General features: G+C 43.3%; 1 protein-coding gene across 2 annotated transcripts; it reads left to right on the top strand.

The window, feature by feature from the left end:
• The first annotated feature begins 1,276 nt into the window (after nucleotides 1-1,276).
• LOC143403680 (3 beta-hydroxysteroid dehydrogenase/Delta 5-->4-isomerase-like) lies at nucleotides 1,277-7,285 on the top strand. 2 transcript variants are annotated; one of them, XM_076861783.1, is made up of 3 exons: nucleotides 1,277-1,421; nucleotides 4,285-4,449; nucleotides 6,474-7,285. In XM_076861783.1, exons 1-3 carry the CDS (start codon nucleotides 1,277-1,279, stop codon nucleotides 7,283-7,285), a joined length of 1,122 nt encoding a protein of 373 aa, XP_076717898.1. The 2 variants fall into 2 exon arrangements, with proteins under 2 accessions (XP_076717898.1, XP_076717899.1); XM_076861784.1 differs by lacking the exon at nucleotides 4,285-4,449.
• Nucleotides 7,286-14,943: the final 7,658 nt, after the last annotated feature.

Genomic DNA, 14,943 nt, shown 5'->3' with positions numbered 1-14,943 from the left:
ATTTTAATGTCTATGAGTTACAACTAAATGTTTAAAAATGGAGGAAACACAGTATCTAGAGTACCTTCTGGCAGTGCCGTTTGGCCACCTCTGGGGCATAGGCTTTAAAAGCATTCACAGCATCTTCAGTTCAGGAATTTTCTGCAAGTGTTTTTTTTTTTTTTTTTTTTTTTTTTTTTTTTAAAGAAAGAGTGAGAGAGAGGAGAGAGAGGGAGAGAGAATTTTTTTAATATTTATTTTTTAGTATTTGACGGACACAACATCTTTGTCTGTATGTGGTGCTGAGGATTGAACCCGGGCCAGGCCGCACACATTCCAGGCGAGCGCGCTACCGCTTGAGCCACAACCCCAGCCCCTGCAAGTGGTTTTATAGACAAAATGTGGAGTGAGTGCAAACATCCACGTTGAGATCCACAGTGTCAAACAACTACAAAACCCCACTCTTGAGATGTGAGCCATAAATTTTAAATAGCTTCATAGCTTCCTTTTAAAGATGCTCTCCCCCCTAGGAAATCACAGCTCTTTTGGGAGAAGGAAATTGAAGTTTTGAATATATGTGGTGGGAAAGGAAGTCACCTCACCTACGACTTGCTGATTGAAGCTACCACCATTAAAATTTTCTTAAGTTTGCAAGACAGCAGCAACATCTCAAACTATGTGAGAGAGGAGACTACGGGCTAATGTGGATTTTTCCTTCCAGATGTATTTATTGAACAAGACCAAATCATACATTTTACTTTGAAATGTCTCCTTTTCTAATTTAAGTTCATAGATTGAGAATAACAGAGAGCTTGTATGAACAAGTATCTGACTAAGACTAAAATGCAGACTCTTAATCACACTGTGGCCTTGAAGCTATTTTCTTTTCCTGATCTTGGAAGGAATAAGGATTGTAACCCCAAGGCCATGCCTTGTGGGAGGAGGCATCAGAGAGGAGAGCAAGCCATGAAAGTGAAGCAAGAGTTCAGGTGATTGGCTGATCTGGAAAGCACAACATAAAAGGCTCCAGTCCTGCCCTAGGAGAAGGAGGAGACCAGGACCAAGCCTCTTTCATCTGCCTTTTAACAATCTAATATGTTAGAACTGTTCATGTTCTTTCTGCTACTCCTAGTGGTAGTGGGGGGAATAGGGAGGATATGGGAGCTTTCAACAATAGAGTGGAATAAATACTTTGTGTTTCTGGACCCTTGTACTCACTGGACTTCTCTTTTTAGCCTCTTCAGGGTCACCCTGTTGTACACTTGCCCCCTACTGTGTACTGCATCCTGCATTGGCCATGACTGGGTGGAGCTGCCTGGTGACCGGAGCCGGAGGATTTCTGGGCCAGAGGATCATCAGCTTGTTGGTGCAGGAGAAGGAGCTGCAGGAGGTCAGGGCCCTGGACAAGGCCTTCAGACCAGAAATCAAGGAGAAATTGTCTAGTAAGTGTGCTGGATGCTTGAATGTATGGCTCCGTTATGAATCCTGAGTATATGTGTGTGTGTGTGTGTGTGGGGGGGTGCGTGTTGAAGGCCTCTTGTCCAGCAAATGAAGGAAATAGGGAGCCATAAGTCTCCACCTATGTCTGCATATCCAGAGTAGTCACAGGTGCTATTGCATAAGGACACTGCAAAACTCTCTGGAGACTGGATTCTGACAAGAACCAGAACTAGATAAATGTCCATAAGCAGCCAGGGGGCCTCTAGGACACATCAGTTCTCTCTGCCTACAGCTCTTTAGTGTGCTGAAGGTTTGGGACTTCAAAATTGGCATGCAGCATCTGAAAAGGGCCATTCTGAGGGAGACCTTAAAATAGGATACTGTCCCCTGGATTAACTGGGGTTTTTGTGTTTTGCTTTCATTTGTTCTGCTTTTTAAGAGAATGCCTCAGTATCTTCTGGGAGGTGAATGAAAAGGAAGAAAAGGTAAAGCTGACTAAGTATGCATGTGTGTGCATGAAAGAGAGACAGATAACAGAGAAAGATAACAGAGACAGACAGAACAGTAGTGGGTAGCCATAGCCAGAGTAAACATGATAGGTAAGACAAAACCAGACCTGCCTCACCTGAATTCCTCTTACTCACCACTCCTCTCTGCTCTTTACTCTCTCAAAAAGGTGACTGCATATTTGATATAGCAACATATTATTCTTTGCCAAAAGTGCTACCCCAGTGCATTTCCAACCTGCTTAAACCCAGATCCTCAAAACAATCCTGTGGGGAAGGTAGGAAAGAGGATTCACCCTTTCAGATAGTGAGGATATTGAAGTCCTAACAGGATGGGAGATTGATCTGAGGTTATTTCACTATTGGAAAGCAGAACTTTGTCTAAAGTCCTATTCCTGAACTTTGACTAAAGTCCATCACCTTGTCCTGGACTGACTCCTGGCACAGTGAGTTCTGAGTCTTTCATTGGCCCCTGTGTACTCCAAAGAGTTGCCTTCCTCCACATACAATTTGGAGGCACTGGGTGTCTACCCACAGGCACAGGTTCTCAAATGAACCAGTCCTTCACACAGAGGACTCAGGACAAAACTCTGGAAACACAATGATCACTGTACTATTTTCTGCTCCTCTGACTGCTTCCAAAGTTCCATCTTTCTCTCTTACCTGCTTCAGTGTGTTCTCAAACAAATACTGACACGTGACCAACACTTACTATAAGCCTGATGCTTCAGCAATAATTGCAATCTAATGTATCACAGCAGGAGAGGGCAATGTTCAGCCTAGAGGAATAGCTTCCTCATGGTAACAGGTCAGGGGTACCAATGGAGAATCCTTACAGTTTTTTTTTTCTCTGCCAGGTTCAGTGTTGGCAGTTATTAACTAATCATTTCTTCATGAGATCACCAGAAGATAGATAATGGTGTTATCCTTATTTTACAGATGAGGAAAGAAAGGCTACTTAACTTGCCCAAGGCCCCACAGCTAGAATAAGGCATTGAGGGGTTTGATCTCAGGTGGTCTGGTTGCAACATCTGAGCTCTTATAGATGGATTAGTCCCATCATTTCCCTCTGGGCCTCTCTCTAATCTGATTCAACCAGAAAAGCAAATACTTATTCCATATAAATAAAACACTACCAAGTCCTCAGTGTCTTGGACAAGGCAGGAGCTATGGCGCCACCTTAAAGCACCCAAAATGTCCTTTCCTGGATCTTAGGGTGCCTCAGTGCTGGCAGATAAAGGTCAGTTCTCCTCAGAGCTCTGGGCTTCACCACCTTACCCCATCACTTTCTCTGACACAGTCCCTCTGAAGGCAGCAGCAAAGGAGATTCAGAGGAAGGAGCAATGCCACTCTCAGGTCAAACCTACCTCCTTGCCATTCCCTGTCCTGACCTCCTTCACTGTAGTGCCTTCCTGGAAGACACAAGAGTCTGCAGAGGATTAAAAAGATAAGCAGTTCTTGCAACCAGAGCTCCTATCTGATGGGATAACTAAGAAATAATGTAAGCAAAGTACAAATTTATGTGTAAGAAATCAAGTGAAGGGTACTGAAGCAGATCACCAGCAGCAAAGTTTTGACAGCCTGACTGGCAGCATCAATCTTGAGGATCTCAGAGAAGCCTGAAGACATTGATGTTGTATCCATTGCTCTTAGCTAGGTGGCTGCAGTGGAAGTGCCTTGGAGACTGATGCATTTTCAGGACTGATCTTTGCTTTTAATAATATCTCCTATTCAATTAGAGATGTTCCATTAAATCTGTTATTGAAGCCCATCCTAACTTCCCTGTTAATCGCTCCAGAATCCTAGTCACACAAGCATGAAACACTAGGGCTGATGTGATCTCTTCTTTTCTGCTTAGCCCAGACCCAGTAACAAACAGGACCTGTCAGGGGGAGGCCTGATACTCACACCTTGCAGGTCTCCCTCCTCTGCTCCCACTGTTGGGACTCCTCATCAGGTCTGGAGCAGAGACACACCTGTTAACCTGTTGCTTACCTTGCTCGCTCTCTCTCTCTTAAACCCCAGAGCTGTGCCTTTGACATGCTGAGGTCAAGGTTAGCTTTGTATGCTGCCCTCTGCTTCTGCTTTACCTTCAATCATTAGCTCTATGCTCCGATTTTGATTTCTGAATTGGAATAGAATTAAATAGTTCTTTTTTCTTTCGAAGTAAATCTGCTATCCATTTTGATTTCTGTGAATTTTCTTCCTTGCTTTTTCCTTGTAAGGTGTCTTCCACCAAGACACAGGTGTCTCCCTGTCATCTATGATGGTACTGGAAGGCATAGGTAACTGCTTTATCAGGAAACTCATCCAAGCTCATTCAGAAAGCTTTCTAATCACCTCCTTTGTGTTCCTACAGAGTTGCAGACAAAGACCAAGGTGACATTGGTGGAAGGAGACATTCTGGATGCCCAGTGCCTGAGGAGGGCCTGCCAGGGCATCTTGGTTGTCATTCACACAGCTGCTCTTGTTGATATCTGGAATATCCATTCCAGACAGACTATCATAGACGTCAATCTGAAAGGTAGAGTGACCTGGGATGGTATGTGGCAGGTGAAAGATGAGGGTGGCAGTAAAGAATGAGGCTCCATCCACCTTGAACCTTGTCCTCCTGCTCCTTGATCTCAAAGTCACCTTGAATTTCAAGCTCTTGAGGCCCATTCACCCCCTGCCTCCCTGGGCCAGAAGAGACCTTTCAGGTGCCTCCTCCTTCATGCTATTAGCTTTTATGTGAGAACATCCCCAAATTCCCACCTCAGGGAAGAATTCCTCTCCAGAGAACTAGCATAGCTGGCCCACAGAGGACAGAATGGTCAAGCATTTACCATCTTATGATATTTTATTACCAATAATTGGATCCCATTCCCATAATCCTAACTCTCCTGCTCCCACTGGGTCTATACTTAATGTCATAGTTCCTACACAAGTGGGCGAAGTAACTCCTCCTCAGACCCTCACCACTAAATGCTAGGTGGTTCTTCCTGAATTGCATTTCCAATCTACTCCAAACTGAGATAGATTAGTTCGAGGAAGTCATATAATATCTGAGCTCTGGAGGACAGTCTTCTCTGCACTAGTATCCTCAAGCTTCTGGCCCATCTGTCCTCCATCCCGTGACCTCAAATTCACTCAATGACTTCTTTTTCAAAGCAACCTAGTGGTGCTTTCTGATCTCCAGCACTATCTAAAATGAAGCCTTTCCCAGTTTCCACGTTGCAGGATGGTCCTGTGAGTAACTAGATATTCATTTTCGGTCCCTATCTATAAGGCCTTTGCTTACTCTAACAACAGAATGCAAAATGAAAGCAGCAGGATTGTGTGCATCAGTTTACCAAAATATGGTCACAGCTTTAGAAAATACATCATAATTATGGACTTTTCCCTCTGCTAGTAAACCAAGTCAAAATTTTCTAGATACTACATTAACAATTTTCAAATAAATGAGGTTGCCTTTCCAGAAAATCAAATTTTTGTAAAAGTTTTAAATGGGAAAACATAAAAGTAAACAAATGCACATATAGGTAAACAAATGAAAATGATCCTTTGCTCAGGACGTCACTTCCTTCTTCAAGAGAGGGCATTCTACCTCTCCTCTAGGACTTGCAGGTCTACACTGCTACAGGGATCCCAGACAACTCTAACATTATAGGTCTTCCCAACAGAAAGCTCACACTTCTCGTCAGTTCCAACCAGGCTCAATAGTAAAGTCCAGTGTAGGACTGAAGAAAGCTAAGTAAAGGGAATGATTACTACCCCTACTGCTCATAACGAGGCAAACAGAGTCTCAGAAAGAGCTGGGAGTGGCCTTGGAGGGAACACACAGTTAGGAACAGAGGCTGGGTCTCCATCACCTCCCCACAACTTGATAACCATTTACTTAGGGACTCAAACGATGTTCTTGTGACAAAGTTTTTATCGACTTTCAACAAATGGGAAACATGGCAGCACTCTAATTTCCATCTAACAGTGCATGTCTTCTATAAACAACTGTGCACGAGTTAATGTAATGTGAAATTCCAACTGTCCTTGAGAGTATGGATTCCTGAATTTTTAGATTTCAAAAGATTTATTTTTGATGGAATGATATGCATGAAAATAATTTTTTAATGTCCAACAATAGAGTAGAAACCCTATGTCTTTTTCCAAAATCAAAGGACACACACACACACACACACACACACACACACACACACACAATCTATGAAACCCTAAAGCCTAGAAATCCTTTGTTATTAGAACCCAAATGTTAGCCTCCTATCCTTTTTATATTCTTTTTATTTTTCCCTTTTGTATGTGTGAGGTGTCACGGATTGAACTCAGGGCCTTGTACGTGTGAGGCAAGCACTCTACCAACTGAGCTATGTCCCCAGCCTCCCGTTTTATATTCTTCCTATGGGCTATAGCATGGCATTAGTCAGCACAGAAATAATTGCACTTAGATCTGTAGCAAACCCTCTTTGCTAGGAGGAGAATGAGATACATATACATCTATGGTCATGGTGTTTTAGGGTTATTTCCTGATACTGACAACTTATTCCCCATATGCAGGTACCCAGCTCCTGTTGGACGCCTGCATCCAAGCTAGTGTGCCATTCTTCATCTACACCAGCTCAGTAGAAGTAGCAGGACCCAACTCCTACAAGGAGATCGTCCAGAATGGCCACGAGGAAGAGCATCATGAAACTATATGGACGGCTTCGTACCCCTATAGCAAAAAGCTGGCTGAGAAGGCTGTGCTGGCAGCTAACGGGAGCACTCTGAAAAACGGGGACAACCTGTGGACTTGTTCCTTAAGGCCCATGTACATCTATGGGGAAGGAAGCCCTGTACTTTCTGGAATTGTGAGTAGGGCCCTCAGGAACAATGGAGTCCTGGAAAATACAGGGAAGTTCTCTGTAGCTAACCCGGTCTATGTGGGCAACGTGGCCTGGGCACACATTCTGGCCTGCAGGGCTCTGAGGGACCCCAAGAAGGCCGTGAGCATCCGAGGACAGTTCTACTACATCTCAGATGACACACCTCACCAAAGCTATGATGAATTGAATTCCACCATGAGCAAAGCAGGTGGCGTCTGTCTTGATTCCAGGCAGGGCCTTCCTCTCTTTCTGCTGTACTGGCTGGCCTTCCTGCTAGAGACAGTGAGCTTCTTGCTGAGTCCCATTCACCAGTATCGACCCCCCTTTACCCGCCACCTGCTGACATTGTCAAATAGTGTGTTCACCTTCTCCTACAAGAAAGCTCAGCGAGATCTGGGGTATAAGCCCTTATATAGCTGGGAAGAAGCCAAAGAGAAAACCATGGGGTGGGTCACTTCCCTGATTGAGGAGCACAGGGAAACCATGAAGACCAAGTCTAAGTGATGTGGAGATGGCAGGGATATGGACGTGGGCGCTGTCAGTAGCTGCCTGTCAGGTTCTTACTCCTGGTTTCTTCCAGAAACTGAGAAGCCCAAGTCCAATAGCCTCCCTTTCACACAATGGCCAACTTAGTCTCTTCCTCAGAAAACTTCCCAGTTACTGGTCCAACCAAAAGCTTTCTGCCTTAATTTCTGAGGAAATTAAGCTGCTTTGCTTAACCTGCTGTTATCAGTTTCTGTTGCCAGTTTGGGACTATTTGGGACATCTTATAACCTAGAGTTTTGTCTATTGATTCCATTATCTTGCTCCTAGGCTAAAGTGTCTCTTTTCTTTGGAAAACTCCTGTTCCTTCACAAACTCAATGAAAAGACCAATAAATGTTTAAAAACTAATCTGCAGGAGGTGTCTCTCTGTTGATACACACATTTTTTTTTTAAACTTTCCCTTGCATTTCCAGTTATGGCCACCCCTTGTTTAGAAAAGGAGAATAAACCGTTGGCAGATTGGTTTGGGGGCCTGCAGGGGGACTTGAGGTTAATTTAACCTACAATGTTTCAGGCATGTACTAGACGGCTGACGTTCCAGCCTCAGCAGATTCACTAGAAGGCAGGGATCCCAGTTCCCGTGTCACAATTGAGGCAACTTTGCTCAGAGTCACTGGCTCATGGCTAGGCCCGTTCATCAGGGAGACTCCCTTGAAAGCCCTCATCTTGCCACTGAATCCTGCAATTTGCACTGTGTTTGTCAGTGGGACAGCAGAGCTATGGAGCACAGGCTTACTTCCCTCTGGTAGAGTCGCGGGGTCCCTTGATTTACCTCCTTCCTTCCCAGCCCAGTGCAGGAAGGTTTCTAGAACCAAGAGAATCCTTGAGGGGTACCTGGGAGGTCTTTATGCCTTCATAAATGGCCCTGGGCAAAAAAGATGAGACTGGAGGCTTCTAGGCTCCACCTCCAATGTCAGAGTCCCCGAACTTTCTAGAACACACCTGAACATGTGTGTGTTGGCCCTTCTGGATCTTCATAACCCTTTTTCAAACTTTCAACCCACATAATAAAGAAAAACCATGAATTCCTGGGAAATTAAAGAGAGTAGGTCCAAATCCCCTCTCAAAATTTACCTCTATATAGCCTATTCACCCCGCAAAGTGGAATCACACTCTCTCTCAGTTCCAGATTTAACCGCATTTCCCTCCTTCTTCCTTCTCCCCTCTGCCTTTGGTCCCATCATATATTACTTTATCCCTGTGTATTCTTAGCCTCTTTCTGTTCCCTCCATCTCTCCCTCTTGCCCTTCTCAATTGCCCTAAGGACAGGGGCCCAACTGAGACAAGTCCAGGGACTTAAATTACATAGGCATGAACCAGAGAACCAAAAGTCCAAAAGTCAGGTCACAAGGGAAACAACTGTCCCTGGTTACATCCTAGGCAAACGGGGAAGGAGCCTTCTCTCCTGATGGGCAGATCCAAGTCTTTGTGGAATTCCATTGCCTGCAGCTCTGGTTTCCTTCCTATCACCAATGAGAAAATTGAGGCCTGTGAGATGAAGTGACTTGCCTAAATACACCCAAATTATCAGTAGTAAAGCGGGGCTGTAACCACCATCTCACCACTCTGCTGCCCAAGAAAAGGCTGACATGCCTACACTTAGAAAGGGAAGAGTGTGAAGCAGTGTCTGCAGGGCTTGAGAAACAGAGACTGATGAGGAGAAGCTCAATGCCACCAAGAGCGGCTGGATTATATTACAGCAACTGCCACATCTCCTCCTATCACCTGTGCATGCTCCAGCCATACTAAGCTACCATCACTGGTCATGTCACCAACATATCCTGTACCTGCCCACCTTACCTGCACAGTCCGGGAGCCAGAGCTATCCTTTCTCCTCACATCTAACATCTAGCCACACACATAGTACACCTATGGAACAGACTTGGGCAGAGCAATGGTGGCCAGCCTGGGACCAGGGCGGCTGCCTCTGCTGCTGCTTCTACCCATATTTATTCAAATGCAAATTTATTCAAACCAAACAGCTATTGTGACATTTTCAAGTAACTACTCACAAAGTACCTCTGCCACCCCCAATTCAATTAATGCTATACCTTGTGATCTCTCTCTCTCTCTCTCTCTCTCTCTCTCTCTCACACACACACACACACACACACAAACACACACACACACATCTCTTCCATTGGAGATGCAGGCCAAGAAACATCTCTACTTTCCCATTTTCTAAACCCAATCTGAATGGCAACTGTAATTCCAGTTTGTCAAGGAAGAAGCAGGTCTGCATAAAATCTACCAATTCCACACCTGATTTTATTGGCACAGGAAATGTTGATAATTCCAAATTTGATTGACTTGAAGGACATATGAAGGATTTCACAGGTGATTAATGCCAATATTAGATCGTCTGGAGTTTCACCTACAAGATAAAAAGATATAACATCCAAAATTGAATGATATAAAAGATATAACATCAAAATTTCCTTGAATGAGGCTTAAGAATATAGACACTTAAAACTCTACCTTGAAAACAAGAATAGATTATATCTAGAGGTAAAGGATGGAATGTGGAATGGAGATTCAGTTTTCATTGGGTTTATGAAATCCATAAGGCCATAAAACAGGTAACCCTAAAAAGCTTCCACAGTTCTGTTTATATGTACTTTGGAAAGAACTTCCAGGTGTTACTGTAAATACTCAACATATTATTTCAGCAGTACTAATTTAAGGCAGATATATTCTAGATAAAGTTTTATATTATTAAGGTATCTCTGGTCCCTTAGGAACTAACTCTTCCTCTGTGGTTTTGGATTTATCATCATGTTTGAAGTTTTATGTAATATTTGACATGTGCCAGGGAAATTATAGATTGGAATCCACCCCATATGCAGGCATCATGGGTAAATGGAGATTCATGTAACCTAACCCTAAGTTTAACGGTTCACAGGAGCCCTGGGTGCAACTACCTTGCCATTCCTGGCCTCTGACATTTTTCCTCGAATCTACCAAGATCCTTCTGACTTGCAATCTCATATTCTCCTTGCCCAACACCTCACACTTGTGTTAGAGTCTGTAAACAAGTCTGGATGGCGCCTGGCAAAATGCCAGAGGGAGTGGTTTATGAAGTAAAGCCAGTGAGCCATTAAGTGTGGAGATTCCTTATTGGTTGACTGCTGTATCTAGTTTATGTTAATTAGATAAGCTGTGTGGAATGTATAAATACCGCTCCTGTCCTACAATAAACGGCTCCCACTCCTGCTGTATCAATCTACACAAGTTGTTTATCAGCCCCCGGTTATTTTGCCCAGCCAGCCGGGCTGTGGCACACTTGTGCCTCCCCGCTCTCCCCACCCACCCCAGCATAGACAAGGTCAAGGATTCATCTCCATACAGCACTGGGCCAAGGTTGTAGCATCATTAAACAGTGGCTATCCAAGGCCAGTAATAGTCTGGGTCTGAAGTCATGAACATGATGCCCATAGCATCTGTGGACTTCAACCCAGGGAGCACTAGAATTACCTCCGCAAACCACCCATGATACTTCCATCACTTTCACTTAGACCAATGCTCAGGGCACTTCTAGCAAGATCTTTCCCAGCCCAGTCTCTGCTAGTATCTCCAAGAACACACACTGCCCAACAAGCCAGATAAAGTGTCCATTGCCTGATTTGCAGGACTTTCAACACAATGTTCTACAGTTTCACAAGACCTCAGGAGAGATTATGACTGACCTTGAGTCTGTTGGGTTAATAATCCCCCATGCATAGCAGATAAGATCTTGGTACTAAAGACATCCTCCTATCCTTACCACCTAACCCTCTATCAAGCATCAAAAGTCACACTTCTAGTTGGCAGAGTAATTCACCACAAAGAAGTCAAAGTTGATTGTAGTCAGTGAACAAAATCAGCCTTCACATTCACCCTTACTGTGTTAGAATGTGCCAACTTCTCCATCTTCTCCTTTCCATCTTCCCACCATCAAAACATCCTGCTTGCAAAGGGCAGCTGAGGTGTAAAGATTCTGTGTTTGGGATAGAAGTCTCTGATAAATTTATGACTGGCATGCTTGGTGGCTAGGGAGTTTCTGTGCAAAGACACAGAATGCCTGGCTGCAAAGATACAGGATGCCTGGCTGCTACAGCAGTGCCCTGCTTTATGCTCTGTAGTAGAGTCTTATCAGCCTCGACTTTGATCTCAAGCACACAGCTCCTGGAAATAACAAAACTCTCTTGTTAGACAACCATAATATTTCACCAAGCTCTGCTGCACCTGAACCTGGCCACATAACAGTCACTTTAAACAATGAACTTTCTTGAGAGCTACACAATGCTCCTAACATTGTGTATTGCAACTACAGTATGTAACTGAGGAAAAAGCTGCATGATGTTGCTAACTCTATAACCTACCTAATGACAATGAACAATAATGTAATACTGATGCCAGCGACCTACTATAACCTATTGATATAAATTAAGCTGGTAGCTTGGCCATTCTGCCATTCTGCCATCTTTCCTGCTTCTGCATCTTGTCTCTGTGTCTCTTATTGTTTTCTTTACACTGAGGAGAAAGTGTGAGGGGAGAAAATCTGCTCTGGTCAGTGAACTAAGAAAGTCGGAGACATAACTGTGATTATTAAATGAAAATAAGATGCCTTTCATGCTTCTTCATGTCTGTGTCTTGATCATTTCTTCCTGACGAACTGCTGATACAATGCTTACATCACGGGCAGAGACTAGCTAAGGAATGACCTGAACAAAATCCAGTCTAGCTGACAGGTTCCCTTCAGTATCATCAGAAACCAGTAAGTTATATTCCCAAGAATGGATGGAATACATTTTTTGAGAGCTGAGGGAATACCTTGTGATTCAAGAATTTTATAAATTAGAGGTTTTTTCCTCCTCTAGACAACTACCTATCCCTGAACTTTCCCCCAAACCCTGCAGGAAGCCATCTGTGAAATGCATGAGGACCGCTTCTAGGCATGCAGCTAGGGAGGGTATAGGTCTGGCATTGGGAACTTCCCAAGACTCTCCTACAGAGACAGACCACCCAATGCATGTGATCTTCCCCTCCAATCAGCTAGAAAGGTCCCTTGCAGTAGCACCACGGATGGGCGTAACCTGTTAGGAACTGAGCTGCCTACCAACCTCCACCACTATCCTATTTTCTTGAAGAACTTTCTATGGAAAGTCTTTGGTATTTCCCGATATAAATAAATAAAGTCTTTGATGTTTCCCGATAAAAATAAAGCAAATGTGGGCTTCTTTGTGTGTCAGAAGCTGGACCTGTCTGGTCAGCTTCTCGGTCCTGCCCCTCCGTTGAAACTACTTTCTGTGTTCTGTGATTATTTTGCCATTTTATCTTCTTTGCTTTTATTTCTCAGCCAGCCCATTCCACCAGAGGGGAACCCCATGTCCACCGCCTGTGTGCGACATGGGTCGTAAAACTCTTTCTGAATATCTTTGTCTTCATTCCTTATGGATGTGTGGGGTTTTACGGCTCATGTAAGCCCCGGCAGATTCTTGACTTGCCATGGAAAGGAATTACAGGACCTGACAAAGGATGCACAAGAAGAGACTTATCCAGGAAAGCAAGCAATAGAGCAGGATATGCACTCAAAGGGAGAGGAATTGCAGAACTCCAGAGGAAAATGTGCTTAAAACTCCAGAGGAAAAGGGCTCATGAGACCTTTAAAGGACACTTTGTAAAGGGTGGACATGAGTGGAGGTGGGGTGGCGTCAGCATAATCTTTGATGAACACTGAGCATGCGTGGGTCCCAAGAGTCTGGTTCTTTCAGAATCTTTGGATTGACACCAGTGCTTGGACTTTCCCCATTGCTCTCTCTAGGCTTTTTATGTTAGTCTAAAAATTCATTCTGTTACCTAACAAGGTACATAGGCACAAATGAACTGGACTTCAATACCCTTAAGTTTTATTGAGTTTTAAGAAGGTGGTCCTGGGAGGAGAAACAGGCCTGGGGTGGGGGTGGGGGTGGGGTAAAGGTGAGTGTTTTCATGGAGATCTTAGATGGATAGTGATGGTCCTTCTCTCCTTCCCTGTCTGTTTCTCTTCTACCTATCCTATGACTTCTACACCACCTTATTTCTTCCTGCCCTGATTTTGACCTCTTATTCTCAAGGTTGATGAAGGTTGAAAATCTATCTTCCTGAACTGCTTCAAGGTAACAAGGGTGTGGGCCCTGCCTAGTCAGGGATGGAAAGTCTCACCCTATCTGACCTAAAGGAGACACAGGAAGGCTGAACTCCATTGTTGAGATGGGTTGAAGCATTTCTAGCATTACCATCATCTTAAGCAGAATTGTTGTAATGTGAATGATGCAAAATCTATCAGAAGATGAAGAAGGCATCTTGTCATTACTCTTGACATATGCTTTTGTGTGTGGTAGCTCCAATGGGGTAAGTAAGCCAAGAAGTTGAGGAGTAAAAGATGAAGGATTATTAAGCAGATTCACAGATCAGGTACTGGTTTTTGATAGAGTGAAATAATCCCCATAGCCAAAGAAAAACAACCAGCACCACAAAAAGGAACAAGATTTCTGGTACATAATACACAGGGAAACTTAAGATCTTCCTTCCTTTTGAACAGGACCATAGAGACATGACTATTGATTGTGGCTTCACCAAGGTCCTGATCCTGTAAATTCTTAAGAGGAGTAGATTTAAATTTAGGCACATGGGTCCATGCAGTGAATCCCTGAAATTTAACTGTGAAAACACTTAAAATATCTTTTTTTCATCCAAAGTCTTGACATTTAATTACAAAATAAATATGGATTTCCTGATTAACAACAACAAGCAAATTGTGGTTTATAAAAACGAATATTTCCATGTTTCCATTCACATTTACGTAGTTTTAAGCCTTTCTTTTGTCACTGATTACATATAAAAACCTGTTTTATTCAGAAAAAATTGACCTAGTCAGCCACATGGAGTTAACCAATAAAAAGTAACATGGTGTTCTGCTGAACTGTTTTGAACAGGATTATCAGCAGAGGTAGGACTGCTTCTTTTCTAGGCTTCTTTTGATTCTGGACAGGTAATAAATTACTATATCTTTATTCTCCCAATTTAATTACTCAAAAGTATAACACCCTAAAATTGGTAAATTTAAAATAAGAGCACACATTTAGCAACTGCCAAACTGTGTTACATTAAGACAGCATAATCTCAGAATGAAGCACGTGTTAAATACCAGCCGATTCACTTCAGGTCATGCTGAGAGTTCTGGTGTACTCCTGCTCCTAGTTTGGACCTGTTGGTGCAAACAAACAAAACCTCATGGGCCCTGTGCAAATTATGTACAGTGCCTTTTTATTTCAAAATTAGTTGGCAAATGACCAAGACCAACAGCTGAACATTAACTTTTTTTGTTGACTAGAAAGACAAAAAAACCACTATGACGAAGAGGTGGCAAGTTAAATGGGGGAGGCAAAAAGAGGGTACCTCTGAGCTATCATTGAAGACAGATTTGGACATGGCTCTAAAAAACTTCATTATCCTTTTGCAATCTTTTCAAGTTAAAAAAAAAAAAGTCAGCTTTGTCCTCTTGTTCAGTGCGTTAATCTCCTTCTGATTCAAGCAGCTTTTCATGTTATTTTTGGAAACAATACACCAATTCTATAAAAACACGTTTCAATGTAG

The sequence above is a fragment of the Callospermophilus lateralis genome, chromosome 7 (assembly GCF_048772815.1).
Source record: "Callospermophilus lateralis isolate mCalLat2 chromosome 7, mCalLat2.hap1, whole genome shotgun sequence".
Lineage (NCBI taxonomy): Eukaryota > Metazoa > Chordata > Mammalia > Rodentia > Sciuridae > Callospermophilus > Callospermophilus lateralis.
The sequence above is the reverse complement of the archived record's forward strand: the minus strand, read 5'-3'. Positions and strand labels throughout refer to the sequence as shown.